Here is a 15,968-nt window from a genome sequence, read left to right as displayed (position 1 = left end):
CATCCCCTGTGGGAATATCCATGACTGTGTGCTGCCAGTTGAGTTCATGTGAAACTCTGTTTCTATGAACTAATGTGTTTATGGGCATGTATTTGTGTGGTGCAGACACATTTGCTTCCATTTGCACTAATGTAGTGTCTCTTTCTCAAACTGCTACAAACATATATGTCACAGAATCCCATATGTTCAGTCCCCATAGGGAGGCATACAACTTCTAAATCCCATCTGAGTTGTAAGCCTGCCACTGGCTCTGTGTGCTCCAAGGCATGTTTTAACTGGGCCATACAGACAGTATTTAATTACATGTGGTTCTTATTGTTAGGAAAGCCATAATACTTTCATCCAGAAATGCAAAGTATCTACAACACAATAATCATTTTTACATTCCTTTTTCTTCATAACAGCAGTAGTCCTCACTTTTTGAAGTGACACCCACTTCAAAACTTACTGTACTTATCAGGACCTACTTGCAGAGTAATTCCATGCTAGTTTCACCACAGAATCTCACCTCATTTATCACTGAACAAGCTGTTATTTTTAAAAAATGTTTAATATTTATAAATATAGACATATAGACTGTATATCATGGCCATTTTGCAGATTATCCAGAGACAAAGCCATTGAGCCTCTCAGAGTCTCCTTTCCCAGCTCACGCTCCTTCTCCCTCCTGATCTCACCTGCAAGAGAGTTCTGACCAACTTTGGTCTCCTGGCCCACAGATGAAGAACACTGCCTTGCCGGAAAGAAGGAAGCTAGCATATCTGACCTGCCTCCTGTATGCCCTTCAAGAGTCTTTGCTTGTTCTCAGCCCCAGTAATTAATCACTGATGGGGAGGTACAATTGGACCTGCAATTAAAACTCAAGTTGATTAATTTACTGATTGTAATTGATTTAAGTTTGCAACCCTGCTTGCTATAAACAACAGTCAGGAGGATCTGAAAGATCAAGGCAGAGACAAAAATTAAAACTTCCTAGGTGGCAGGGCAGGGGTAATCTGCCTCCTCCACTGTTCTCTCTCTGCTGGTTTCTGTTGACATGGAATCATTTGATGACATCAGAGGCACCCAGAATGGCAGACTTAACATGTGTGGGAGCAAGCACAGTGCTCATGGAGCTTGTAAAAATCCATACCATTGCAGTGTGAAGCACCAAGCCTGACAGCCAGAGGGTACTACCACTCAAGGCATTTTGTGTGTGGCAGTAATCACTGGTTCTGAGTATGAATACCTTTTGGGGGTTCTCCCGATCCAGAGAAGGAAATTGGTAAAAATCAGTGCAGCCTTATCTGGCACCTTTTTGCTTTTTTACAAAAAAGCACTGCTACCACTACCAAGAGAGAAACTAGCTTTTAACTTTCTGGATATTAGTTTTGATCCCAGGCAGGCCATACTTGCCTTGAAGTATTGCTTAAATAGGGCTTTTGCAAGATCTATCCATTCAAAAATGCCCTAAGTCAGAGCATGATAGCAGCTTTAAAAAGTCCCACCTGCACCACTCCAGTGATCAGAACTTTCATGTATGTGGATATGAACACAGCCCAGATACAGCTCCAAGCACTTCTGGGACACTAGCATGGGAGTTGGGACAGGGGAGTGGCTATGGCTCAGTGGAAGAACCTCTGCTTTGCATGTAGAGGGTCCCAGATTCAATCCCTGGCATCTTCAGTTAAAAGGACCAAGCAGTAGGTGATGTGAAAGACCTTGACCTGAGATCATGGAGAGCTGCTGCCAGACAGAGAGCTAAGCTACAGGAGACAAATTACACGAGGAGGAGCAGGTGAAGGAAGTTGCAATGTTAGCCTAGAAGCTTCGTTTTAAAAGAGATCTGAAGGCTTTAGCAATTTCCCCTCTCTACAGAGCCAGGGAGATCCCTGCTCAAAGGGTTTGTTTATTTCCTCTTTGCCTCTTAGAAGGGGAGGTGAAACTGACAGAGCCTTCTGGAAACAAAGAGGAAATTAACCCTCTGAGCAGGGATCTTCCAGGGTCTGTAGAGAGGGGAAATTAACAAAGCCTTCCAATCACTCAGCTTCCCAGCTAACATTGTGATTCCCTTCACGTGCTCCTCTTTGTGTAATTAGTCTCTTGTAGTTTGGCTCTGAGTAGACAATACTGACATTGATGAACTGATGGTATGATTCAGTATTAGGTACCTTCATGTGAGTTCATGTCTGAACTGGCCCTATGATGTCAGAAAATGTGCATCTTAAATTTGAGCATATGTGCATGAGAAATATCAACCTTGATTCTTTGGTATGTGCTTCTGAGATCATAAATTGTGTTTGTAACCACAAGCCACTGAAAGACTGAGAAGCTATACATTTGCCAATTTCTAATCAATAATAGAAAATATAGTACCAATGATAAATAAAAGAAAATGCTTGCTGAAACACACTTATCTGAGCTAATTTGGCTGAAGTGGACAGGAATGCTTCAAGAAATGGTCACAATAGTGTAGTCTAATCTAAAGAAGCACTCCAGTCCATTATCCTGAGCAATCCTGACTGCCCTCAGGAGATATCTTAATTGTTGTTTATTGCAGTTAAATATGGTTGGCATCACAAAAAGGGACAGTAATTATAAAAACAAATGAGCAAATTTCATTTAGAAGGGGGAAGTTGATATTATCATATGAACTTTTGTTCTTTTGAATAGAAAAGGAAGTAGAAAGCCTTTAGCAATGCATTATATTTTTTATAGTTCTCAAAAAGATGTATTCCCCATTTTAGCACCTGAAACTCACTTTCAGTTCACACATATTTTAAAGTATATCAATACATGTGAAGACAACAAGTAGTTCACATTTATTATGTTTTATACTGACTACTTTCAAGTTATTTTTGTATTGTAACAAAGGAAATAATGCAGTATTCTAAAGTGGGCGGAGCAGTTCGAACATGCATTTGCTGCATTCCGAAGTATTTCTTTTTGGCACAGAGAATGTTTCAAAACCACTTGCACTTTATCTAGAATGTACATCCAGTTAAGGATTCTAGGACTGGAGTGAGCAATTCCAACTAGCTATGTTCTGTGTCTGGACGTGCAGTTTATATTGTATGGACCACCAACCTATTGCGGTGTTAAATTATTTTCCACCACTGCTGTAGGTTAATTTCTGATCCTGTGCTTTTGACCTGGAGCATGGATAACAATATAGAGCCAAACTACAAATGATGCCTGACACTAGTTGGACACTTGTCAGCTTCCCTCAAGTTTTGATGGGAAATGTAGGCATCCTGGTCTTGCAGCTTGGCTCTCCGACTGCTGTCCAATAGACTTTTCAACTGTCACTTGTCCAACATTCCACCAAGCTGCCTCCATTTCCTATCAAAACTTGAGGGAAGCTGACAAGTGTCCAACTAGTGTCAGGCGTCACTTGTAGTTTGGCTCATAAATAATCTGAGCAAACTCTAAAAGAACACTTCTTTTAAAACAAAGAAACTACACTGCTCCCACCCCCATTCCCCATACTGTCTGCTGCTCTCCACATGCCACCATTCTAGCTATTTGCCTCTTCTGCAATGACAAAATAACTTCCCCAGAGAAGAGTCTTTCCCCATTTGTCATATTTGCAGGTGCAGAAACAGACAGCAACTGGCCAGTGTGGTGTGTGGTACAGTGGTCAGAGTGTTGGACTAAGACCTGGAAGAGATCCCTACTCTGCATGATGCTTGATGAATAAATGGTCTCTCTTAGAGCCAAACTACAAGTGACGCCTTACACAGGTTGAACACTTGACAGCTTCCCTCAAGTTTTGATGGGAAATGTAGGCATCCTGGTTTTACAGCTTGGCTCTCCATTACAGCTGCAAGACCAGGATGCCTACATTTCCCATCAAAACTTGAGGGAAACTGACAAGTGTCCAACCTGTGTCAGGCGTCACTTGTAGCTTGGCTCTCAGTCTAATGTACCTCACAGGGTTGTTGTGGGAAATAAAAGGGGGAAGGGATTACCATATATGCCACCCTGATGCCTTTGAAGAAAGAGCAGGATAAAACTGGACTAGAGAGGTAGGTAAGCAGGTTGATTTACTGCCTCTTTGAGACAAGAAGCCACATGTTAATGTTTAAAAGCAAATATTAGGAATGGACAAGGACTGTGTGTTTTGGCACAGAACTGAATAGAGTAAGTGATCAGGGCGAATATATGAGGAAGAACTTTACATAAGGGCTATCTTAGGGAAGTGCTTGAATTTGGAAAAGAACTAAAAAGATCTGCAAAGCCAGTTGTTATGATGCTAATTATTAGTATTACTTTAGGGTGGAACAGGAATTTTGTCAGATGAAATAATTTGGGTAGATTAGGAGAAGCATTCATCTCTGTGTTACATTTATGTCCTGCCTTTCTTCCACAGAGTTCAAGGGAGAGAACATAGGGTTTTCAGGCAGTCTCCTAGGTAGGCACCGATCATATCCACATCCTGGTGCATGCGAGCTTCAGCACATGATTTGCCTTCATACTATATCCTAAGGTAAGGAAATAAGGCTACTACCGTACAGTAGGGTGTGCGTAACAAAATTCCAAACCATAACAATTATGGAAAAAATGGTTTTTGAACCTCTATTCTGCCTTGCCTTGTGGAGAAGGAAACTAGGCAAAGATTGGTATGAATCTGGTCCAAGAGGGATCAAAGAAAGTAAACTCATGGGGAGGTTCCGTCCATTCTATCTTTGCAAGACAATAGGTGAGCAGGCAGCCTATGCCAACCATAATAGTAGAAGAAGTATTTCTCTGAAGAGGCTAGTGTACAGGGGAAAAATGGATGGATATGAATGGTGAGCTTCATACAGAGGTCTCAAGATTTGCAATTTGTTCCCTTCATTCATGAGATCAGATCACTTAGCATAGGCAAGGCATTTAACATTTTGGGAAAAGATGCTGAGTAGCACCTTCTCCCACCTATAGTGTTGTAAAGATAGAAATAAAAAAGGAAAAGAGAGGAGACACCTTGTCTCTTGCATTTAACATCAGCTGGAAAGTGGAAGTGCCACTGAAGAAAAAAAGACTACCCATTCCCAACCCTCATCCTTCTGCTAATGTGCCCCATATATGCTGTCAGAAGATATGCTCTCCACCCTGAGAAGCTGAGTTTGGTGAACTGTTTGGGATGGCAAAAGCTCCCTTTGCTCCAGACCACCAGACCTGTTCTGTACACTTTTATGCACAGAAAGGGGAAGTGCCAGCAGAATTTCTGTATGCCATGGGATGGATCTCCCCTCCCTACAAAACAGTAAAGGATCATGTTATGCAAATGAGGGTAAATTTGGGAACAAATGACTGTTTTTAAAAATGAAAAGAGACACAGTGATGGCCTGAGGCATTAGACTAAGTGTGCCGTTCACCGGCCTTCCACTAGTGTGCTCGCTTGGGATTTTCCTTATTGCTAACTATGCCTGAAGAAGTCCTACAGAAGTAAGGTGGAGGATCATCGAGAGGCAATCTATGTCTCTGTGACTGACAATGTGAACTGAGTTGAATGATGAAGAATAACGTCTCCTTGCGTGCTGTTTGAGTAGCTGTCTTCCCAGATCAGTTTTCCATGTGGACAACCAATATGGTTGCAGTGAATGACCAGTGAAACTTTCTCCAAGTTTACTTCTACTCCTCTTTTTTTTCTTCAAATTTTTGGGGGTTTTTTAATAGAAAAAGGAGACTAATCTCCCAATTTTATTGGTCAAAAATAGGGGAAAAAAGTGGAGAACATATCTCTGGCCGGCACAGAAGCAAAATATTTTGGCTCTGATTGGTGTGTGCATGATTGATGATAGTCAGATGCTAAAAATCATGGTATGCAAATACATTATGCACAAGCCAGTGGAGCTGCACTCCTGCTTGAGTGCCAATCAGCCACTAACAGTTTGCTTGTAGTTTTCCACCATAGGAGTCAGTGAAATGACAACTGCGCGGCTGCTGGTTGCTTACTTCGGGGTCTGTTAACACCAAGCACCTTACTTGTATGTGCTGGAAACTCGGTGGGTCAATGGTTTGGAAGGAAAGCTATATTCTTAGTGATTTTGGTGCCATTGAGTGCAAAAACAGCTGCCTCTGATCTACAGGGAGGGCTGCATCACCCCCCAACAAACATGGTACCTCCTTCCTGGGTACTACCTCCCACACTTCTAGTGCAACTCTAAGCAAAGTTGCACCATTCTAAGTCCATTGAAGTCAATGGATTTGATCCATGCTAAATTTTCCAGTGGCAGAATGGAACTCTCCTGTCTCCCTCCTCCTATTATAACCCTCTGATCTCCTCAAAATGCTGCTCCTGGGTGACAGAGGACCCTGGAGAATGACATGAGGGAGGGTCTGCAGCAGGAATTGGTGGCCATTGTCAATTGAGTCTTAATCTTACCCAATGTGCATAGAATGGTATAACTCTGCTAAGTATTTCACTAGTCCAGTTGAACACTGATATGCTAGTCTGGCAGCATAGGAAGCTCCTGCAAGGACCTTAAGTTGCTGGGCTAAATAAATATTAACAATTATTTTGTTTTATTCATTTGTAAGATATTTTAGGCTTCAAACTGCACAACTAAAGCTACCACAATTCTATTTAAGAGTAATGAATAAGAAGAATGCAAATATGCTAAACAGATAAGTAAATGTTGGAAACTTGCCTGTCTCAGATATTTGCAGGCATGTTGTTCAATTTCAGGGATCCCTTTGACACATCAGTGTTCAGAGTTGAAAGGGCAATGTTGTCATATAACTCTCGAGAGGCAAAGCATCTAAAGTTGTGAAGCAGAATCACCAAATCCTTTTGAAAATTCTTGTTTAGAAATCCATAAAACACTGGGTTGATACATATTGCCATCATGGCTACCAAGTGGCACAAGATAAAGAGCACATTATGGTGGCAGTTCATCAGTGCCTCATGGTTCCAATCAAACACCATGTTAAATATATTCAAAGGTAACCAACATGCTGCAAAGGTCACAACAATAGAAAAGAGCATAATATTAATCCTTTTGCTCTCATTTACCCTGCTCTCATTCTCCCTTATCTTATCTACTTTACCATGCCTCTTTTGAAGACACACAAATATCCTGAGATAACAGACAAAAATGAACCCTAGTGGGAAGAAGTACTGGAAAACCAACATGGTTGTGGTAAAGACCCGTCGCTCTTCAACAGATGGCCACACTTCAATGCAGACAACTTTGTTCACATAGACATTGGTGTGGGAAGAAAGGTTTTTAAAGGGCTCATCAGTAACTTGCTGGAACACAAAAAAGGGAATTGATATTATCAGAGAGAACCCCCAAATGAACACAATTCCCCAGTATGCATGGGAAATGCTAGGCTTCCAGCCACGTGGGTTCACTATTAGCTGGTACCTCTCAACAGCAATTAATATAAGTGAAAATATAGAGGCAGTAACAGACATATTTGTACAAAGCCAGTTATTTTACACATTGCCTCTCCAAATATCCAATAGTCCATCAAAGTGTACGAAGCAGTGAAAGGAATGCACATGATGCAAATGAAGATGTCAGATAAGGAGAGATTGGCAATCAAAATGCTGGTAACGTTTTGGCTTTCTTTCTGTTTTCTGATGATGATGACGATCAGGCACAGGTTGCCAAAAAACCCCACCAGTATCACTACAGCATAAGCTGTGATGAGCAAGAATATTGCAGGAAAGGACGATGGGCATGATTCAAAGTGCTGAAACTGTGATTTACTGCTGTTTGCAATAGTCAGATTCATGCTGGGCTCTTGAATAGTTTTACCAATCATGAAACAACTCTGAAATCACAGACATAATTGCAGCTTGAAAGCCGGTTTTGTTTTTTAAAACCTCCTTTGATTTATTTAAATTTTTTGGGAGTATCTCAGCAGCAGGTGTACTTAAAAAAAATCAAATTCTTCTTTAAGAGCTGCGTCTTGGGGAGGTCAGATCATGGATGAATTCTGAAAATAAAAAGTGGGGGGGGGGAAGCTCGTTTATACCAATACTTGAATATTATGTTTTTGGAATTGCACTTTTTGGAATTTGTTATTTTTATGACAACTGGTTATTGACAGGAGAAATGCAAGCTACAAACTATAGATTTTCAAAAATTATAAAATGATGCTTAAAAATAAACCTATAAAAGACATTCCCCAGATACAAAGTTTCTCTGTAGAGCTTCAAGACATAGAGCTTCACATGAGGGGAGAAAAATCCTGTAGTTTATGTATTATGTTATATAATCTGTTATATATAATTATCTCTGATTTATACAACCATGTTAAACAATTATTTCCTTTTTTGTTTTTTTATGTACTGTTTATTATCATTTTGTTGTTAAATAATATATATATAAATTTTAAAAAGACAGAGAGCTCAATGTGAGCAAGTTCTCGTGGTAATGGGTATGCATATACAGAATGGCTTCTGACACTGAAGAGATAGCCATAGGGAATACTGTACATGCAAGCCCTGACGTATGTGCTGTACAGCTGATCTGAGTCTCCGGTACCTAGTTTTCAAACAATGTTACTCAAAAGTAAGTCCCAGTGAATTCAATATTTTCTTCCTGGAACATATTCTTAGGGTTACATTCCAGTACCATACTTCTTTTCCCTCTATTATTTCAGTCCTTGAGAACAGCATCTGATATGCAACTAACACAAATCAAGGGCACTGGTCCAAATACTGTTCTAGGATCCCAAGGGTTAAGTAGAAAACAAGCCTGGATCTAGACATCAGCCAGAGAATGAGTTGCTGCAAGTAGCTTGCTTCCCTCCCCCATCCTGAATAGTCAAAATATGCCTCACCTTAGTCCATTAATGAAATGATACTGAAACACATGCCTGAATCAGTGGTTCTTCACCTCTATCAATAAGAATCCTTCTGTTACAAGGCAAAGCCAAGATTTGGAAACAAGCTGTTGGAATATAACCAGAAAAACACATGGATAATCATTTCTACCCATTTCTCTTTCCCCAGAGTCACCCTCCCCCCGCACTGATGCATAAGTGTTCATGCTGTAGAGCCCACTTTGTTAGTATTTAAGATGTGACCAGATTCTTTGTTGTTTTTGCGGCAAAAGATTAACAGAGCTACAGCACTCTCTGATTTTCCTTCATAGCAATTTTCTTGCACAAATCAGTCTGCAAGCAATGAGCATGGATGAGCATTATGGTTCACACACCCCACTTTTCTGAGCAGTGCCAAGTTCCAGGGCCACTGTTGACCTGGGTTTGCTCCTTATGGAGAGCACTCAAAACATACGACTTTTTTCAGTGTTTTGCTTTATTTACAAACATATAGGTAAATAATAAGCGGACGCAACTGAAGCACTCCTGCAGGGCAGAAAATCTGCTACATCAGATCTCCAGAGAGAGACAGACTACTTCAGCCAACCCACAGCAGTGTCTGCCGGCTTCTCTTTCTGTCTCTGCCAAACTACACTTTAATGCAAACACACACATGCTAGGAGGGAGGGACCACCTCTTCCAAACCCTAATGGATGTTGGGCAGAGCCTTCTTGTGACACTTCAGGGTTATTGAGGAGATTTCTGTAATTGTTAAGAAACATTGCCATTCTATTGTCATGTAGGATAGAGTTGCTCTGCATGAATATTAGAATGCAGCTTCCGAACAATAATTAGGCAGAGCTGGAGAGCAATAATACTGGCTTTTGGGTTGAAAGATATATCAGTCCATGACAGAGGATCTTAAAGAGGCAGCTTGTGTAGCATGATGAGAATCATTGTGTTGCACTGTAAGCACTCCTCTCTTTCTAGTGTGGTTCTGCTGGTTTCAGTAATAACTGCTCAGTGCTCCAAAAAGTGATGGAGAAGTAGAGCAGGAATAACACCATTTTGGGTGTGCTTTATTTATGCTCATTTTTTAATTGTCTATAGACACTTAGGTATGCGAGTTAGCCAATGGTAAAAATAGAAGTCCAACAGTCATATCTGCTCATTCCCATCTTGTTACCCAAATAGGTAGTCTCCTAATTTTGGGGGGAGATTAGTTTAAAGGAGAGGGGGTAACTGGGATTCTCCACCTATAATTACAGAGATTATTCCCTTAGACAACTCTTGAAACTTAGCCAGGCAGATGTTCAACTTGAAAGGTTTTTTTTATTAAAAGAGAAATAAAAGGGCAAACATATAAACACACACAGCACACACAAGAGGCTACCTAAGAGGAAATCAGGGAGGAAACAGTAGAAAGCAATTTCGAGAAAGGTGATAGTTACCAGTCTCAAAGATGGAGGTCCATGGAGGCAGCAGCAAAATGACCAGCATTTCATGGAGAAGAAGAGAAGGCCCAAATGGATTTGAGGGACATGTGTACGGGTCCAAAGACACACACACAGACAGAGTCACTGGTGGCTAGGGAGTCCAAATATAAGACAAAATGCTCCCTGGGTCAAGCTGACATCTTTGCTCCCCAAACAATGATTTAATGGGTTTTCTGGAGGTGGATAATAAGGTGGGAGAGGCTTGATGGGTCCACTGAAGGTGGAGTATAGTTGTAAATGGTGCTTGATGACCATAGGAAAAGCTTTATTATGAAAGTACTATTTTCAGTGGTTTAGACCCAATTGCCTCCTCTCTGCAGAAATGGAAGATACTTTTGTGTATGCACAGGGAAGAGTTCACTGCTGCCTCTCACATATCCTCCAAAAACATTTTGGAGAGTCCTTTAATTTTGGGACAATTTTTCAGTTTTGCTTGTACATGCAGGTGGATGCCAAAGGAAGGGAGAGAAGGAAATCTCCATGAATGGAAACATCCTCACCATACTTTGCATTTGAGCCCATATATGTATTGTGTTATCAGCTGCCATGATTTAAACCAATCCAGTGTTGTTTTTAGCTTAATGCTCTGCATCAAGCAACTTCAGATTTCAAATAAGTAAATCAGTTCAGATATGCAGATAGACAGTGGCTCTGGTGGGGGTTTCTACAAAAGCTGGCAAGCCTAACAAGTAAATATATACAAATACGAACACTTACGTTAAAAAATGCAGTTCTTGGGGACTTGTCTTTATTAAACAATTCAGTCCGAAATCTATGCTAATTCTTTTGAACAGCATGTTTTCCTTCATTACAATTGTCAATTATGGCAGAAATCATGTGGATAAATCCTCCTGTTTCAGTCATTTTGCTGGCTTTGAAGCAGGTTGTTATTTTTTTCAATCCCCCCTCCCCTTAGGCAGCATTTTTAATTTTTATATTTTTAGTAGCTGCCTTTCTTGCTGCATGTGTGTTTTTTTTCTTGTACTTTGAAAGATGAAACATTGATGAAACATTGTGTGTGTGGAGGGAGTGATCTAAACAGGCTGAATCCCTGTAGGATTTTTTTTGTCTAGAAATCAAAACATTTTAGCACTGGAATGGAACATCGGTAAGTTTCTTAGTGAGTTTGACAATTATGAAATCCTGGCTCCACAGAACTTGTCAGAACATACCTATTATTTTTTTAAAAGCTACAAAACTATTCTGAGTGCTGAAGATATGATTGCCAAAAAATAAAATGGAAAGTGCCCTAGGACTGTGCAATGGGGCTAAAAAATGTGGGGATGGCAACAGCCTTCTTGCAATTTCATTCTTCAAAGGTCAGTGGCACCATCTCTCTCTCCACATCTTTCTTTTATACCTGTAAATTGTACTGTGCAACCAGGATCATCTTTATTCTAGTACAGATCATATTTGTGAAAACTGATCAACATAATTATTCCATGTTCAGATTTAGTTTGGCAATGTAGTTTTCAATTCAATATAATTTCTCAATTATAAATTAACTGTCATACTGTATAATGAATACCTTCCCTTACAAATAATACATTCACAAATGTTTCATTTTTTAAAAGGGTCACTTGGAGAATAAAAGATCTCTAATTACAATTGCACCACCAATTGATTCAGCCTTTCATTCACAGAGATTCTGAAGAATCTTTAGTAAGACCAAAAAGTAAAAGAAATCCTCATAGGAACATAACATTTGGATAATAAGTTATCTATCACTAGCCTGTACTACTTGTTTCCTAAAGGTGATTTCACAACTATTTTGGATTAAATAGCACTTTCCTAAGGTCAAAGAAAAAATTCCAAATGCAGTAAGATGAAGCCACAGATTTTACTAGCCTGAAGAAAGTGAGACTTTGAAATATACATCCATAGGATTCCTCAGTGGCTGAGATCCAAGGCACCATACACAGTGCTGTGTATGTACATGAGAGTTTTCAGCTCCCCCTTCCAGTGGCACCCCATCACAGCCCCTCAAAGGGATGCAAGGCTCTGCCACTGAAAGGAAATATCCTCTCTCTTATGCACATGTGGAAGCACTTTCCATTTTCACACAGGGATGGGAACTGGATCCCAGCTGCTGCCCGCAAGGCAAGGCAAGGCAATATACATTCAATGTATATACTGCCCTTTAGGACAACTTAATGCCCACTCAGAGTGGTTTACAAAGTATGCCATTATTATCCCCTCAACAAAACACCCTGTGAGGTGGGTGGGTCTGAGAGAGCTCCAGAGAACTGTGACTGACCGAAGGTCACCCAGGTGGCTTCAAGAGGAGGAGTGGGGAATCAAACCCGGCTCTCCAGATTAGAGTCCCATACTCTTAACCACTACACCAAACTGGCTGTCAAGGCAAGGCACAAACAATAATCTTATTAGGAATATTTCAATATCTTACCTTTTGGAAATTTCAAATAACATTTCCACTCCTTTGTTTTGAATGGTCTTCTTTTCCTTTTCATACTAAATACTGGCAAAATTAAGAGACTTGTGTTTTGTGTCCAAAGGTATCAGAAGTATATCATCTCTCTGACTAAAAGAAGATATAAAGTCTATTCAGTTCACTGCCTTCTAAAGCAAACTGATTGACTGACATTTCCCATGGGGAACTGAAGTGACCACACTGAAGAGCCACTGCTGAGAAACTGAGAAATAAAGAGAGCTCTGGAGTCTGAGAGAAGAGGAAAACCAATGAGGAGGCAGCTGGGAGGGGAGACCAGTAGTCATGGGGATGATGTTTTCCATGGCTGGTTTTTTCCCCCAAGCATTATCTTGCAACCTGATTTGCAGTTATCTGTTCTATAGCACACTTGTTTACTTTTTTAAAAAACATCCATGCTGGATTTCAGAGCTGTAAATATTTACTGAGGTTTATTGCTTTAGTGTAGAACGTGGGAGTATCAAAATTGAGTAGTTTGCTTTAATTTGCTTTTCCCCTCCCTTCTGTGGCACTGCTGGTGGCACAATTAAAACCATGTCTATTTTTCTACTGTATTGTTTTAGCTGCAAGCCAATCATTAATAGCAGTGTTGTGAATGGCTTCCGAGAAAAATGGCATGGTATTTGGGGGAACATCAAGAACCACAGAGACAGGATATATAATAATTAATTTACATAGAGATACACACACACTAAATCCCAGTAATCTTTATGGCAACTTTGTAATCAATGTGATTATTATTATTCCCATACTGCTTAAGGTTGCCAGTTCCGAGTTGAGTAATTCCTGGAGATTTGGGGGTGGATCCTATTAAGTACTGGGGTTGGCCCCGCAAGTGATTTCAGCCAGACCGTGACTTCAGCTCATAGTATAGTTTATTGTACAAGAGAAGAACAACAGGCCCCCGAGGGGGCTGCAATATATACACTCCCAACTCCACCACAAGGTCCGTAACTGCCCAATAAGAGCGCGGGCTTTAGGATCCTTCATTTGCATGCATGGTGTGGAGGCAGAGAACTTCCAGTGCTATCCTAACAACACTTTCCTGGGAGTAAGCTCCATTGACTAGACCTGAGTAGGATTCAGTAGAGACATGCTAAGGATTTCCCAGATACTAGAACTGAAAGGCACCCAGTACAGCTGATGTACAATAGATTCAGAACAGAAAAAAGAAAGTATTTTTTTAACAAAATGGATAATTAATTTTGGGAATCTTGCCACAAACATAGTGATGGCCACTGGCTTAGGCAACTTTAACACAGCATTGAAAAATGTATGGAGGTTGACGTTTAAGACTGAAACCTAAATAGAACCTCCAGGTTCAGAGGCATTCTGCCTTTAATACCAATTACAAGAGGGAAAGCAATTAGGAAAAGTTGTTGCCTTCATGTCCTTTTTGGTGTCTCAGTCATCTGCATAGGAATCTGTGTTCTTCTAAGTCAAAACCTTCTACAGCTTAAACATATAAATAAGTTCAATTAAGCTATGCAGGTTAAGTGCACATGCAGTCAATTCTGCAAGCAGTGTGTCCCACCACTGGATGGTTGCAATATTTAGGCATACCTTTAGAACCTAAAGATTTTTACTTAATCCACCAATTCTTCTCCGGTGTTTTGATGAACATCTCTGTTCAGTGAGTGCCACTTTCAGATGCAAGATTTACTGCAGAACAGCATACCCATGCCATTTATAATATGGAGCGAGGATAATATCAGTAGTTTTTCCGTAACAGTACTGGAGTGATATAAAAAACTGTAAATGTTGAAACGTTACATATGTACTGCTATTTGTATTCCAGAGCTATGATGGAAAGAACTGCTGAAATTCTTCTTTCCATCTGCTATGAAAAACTTATCTGATCACAAATCTGACTGTCCTGGTTTGTCCAGAGTTGTTAACATTTTTTACTATCAGTCGATCATATGCACCCTGCCACTCCTCCTCTATCTAACTTGTATCATAAGAAATGCACATACACTGCAGTGTATACCATCTGTAAATATAGAAGGGGTTCTTTGCCCACTTGCAAGCACTATCCCCCATCTCCTACATCTTCTTGTTATAATCGGTGAAAAAGCCTATACACATATAAAATATATGCACATAAATTCCATATACATGATCCTCTTGGAAAGGATGTGGAATACGTGCTGGACCTTAATCAGCCTTCTTTTGTAGAGCTGCTTGGAGGTAATGTAATCTGTACAATTTCTATGCATATAAGACCTTTCATAAATTATGACAAACTTGTGTAGGAGGTGGATCAGTGAGTGCAAGTGGACACAATCCTGCTACCTCCTAGATGTGTAGACTCTGTTTTAAAAAATGTGTGTACACTCTTTAGCTTTTACTGTGCTATATTGAATGCAACTTTTAGAATGGGCTAAAGTTGCTAGCATGCTCAAGAATAAGACATTTCTTGTTGAAGACAGAAACTATTGACCAGGAAAGAGATATCTGGTGGAATGCATGTTGTGACAAAGGGCCCCCCCTCCGCCCTGTCCCACAAGAAGACTTTGGGCACAGGTTGAAAGCAAAACATCAAAGCTGGGGAGTAAATCCTCCCTGCTCAGAGTAATGCATCACCATCAGTCTCTCTAAACTAACCTGCAGCTGTGAGACAGAGATGAATCTCCAGTCCCACTGGGTAGTAAACAAGAAGTCAGTCCTGCAGAGAGTACTGGATTAAGATTGAAGGCCCAGAGCCCAAATACCACAGAAGTAACATTAATAACGTTTATTAAAGAAAAGTGCAAAAGAATACAATTATTGAAGCAGTGCAAAACAGGAAATAAAAATAATTATCCTAAAACACCATACAAGCTTTGCTCCTCTGACACAGATGCTACCTTGTCAGACTAGAGGCACAGAGTCCAGAAAGAATTCTAAAGTCCAGAATCCAAAGACAAGAGTCCTGGGCCTGGGAATCAGGTCCAGAGCACAAGGTGGGGTCTAGCAGCAGGTATCCACCAGCAGCCGCACAAAGTAGGGAACCAACTAGAATGAAGACTCTTGCTTTATGGCCATGCTGCCCACAGCTGGCCTGATTCTGCTCAACCAATCAGGGGTGTTGCACATAACTCTGCAGCTGGCATGAACTCACATCCAAGATCCCTTGCACTAATGAGATGGAGTGTGAGCACGATATTGGTCTCTGTCCTTGGAAGGCCTCAGAAACCATTAATTCTCTGTACCTGTGCCTGGTTCCATCTCATCCCCCTTCTCTCTGGGAACTGCAGTCATGCAGAGTACTTTTCCAAAAAGGCCTTCAGTAACTTAGC

General features: G+C 40.5%; 1 protein-coding gene across 1 annotated transcript; it reads right to left on the bottom strand.

Moving 5' to 3' along the window:
- Nucleotides 1–6,619: 6,619 nt before the first annotated feature.
- On the bottom strand, nt 6,620–7,793 carry LOC129329103 (neuropeptide Y receptor type 6-like). Its single transcript, XM_054978531.1, is given in 2 exon segments — nt 6,620–7,386; nt 7,389–7,793. Coding segments are annotated over 2 exon segments (1,116 nt in total). The 5' UTR covers nt 7,738–7,793.
- Nucleotides 7,794–15,968: the final 8,175 nt, after the last annotated feature.

This window comes from Eublepharis macularius, chromosome 4 (genome assembly GCF_028583425.1).
Source record: "Eublepharis macularius isolate TG4126 chromosome 4, MPM_Emac_v1.0, whole genome shotgun sequence".
NCBI classification, from domain to species: Eukaryota; Metazoa; Chordata; class Lepidosauria; order Squamata; family Eublepharidae; genus Eublepharis; species Eublepharis macularius.
The sequence above is the reverse complement of the archived record's forward strand: the minus strand, read 5'-3'. Positions and strand labels throughout refer to the sequence as shown.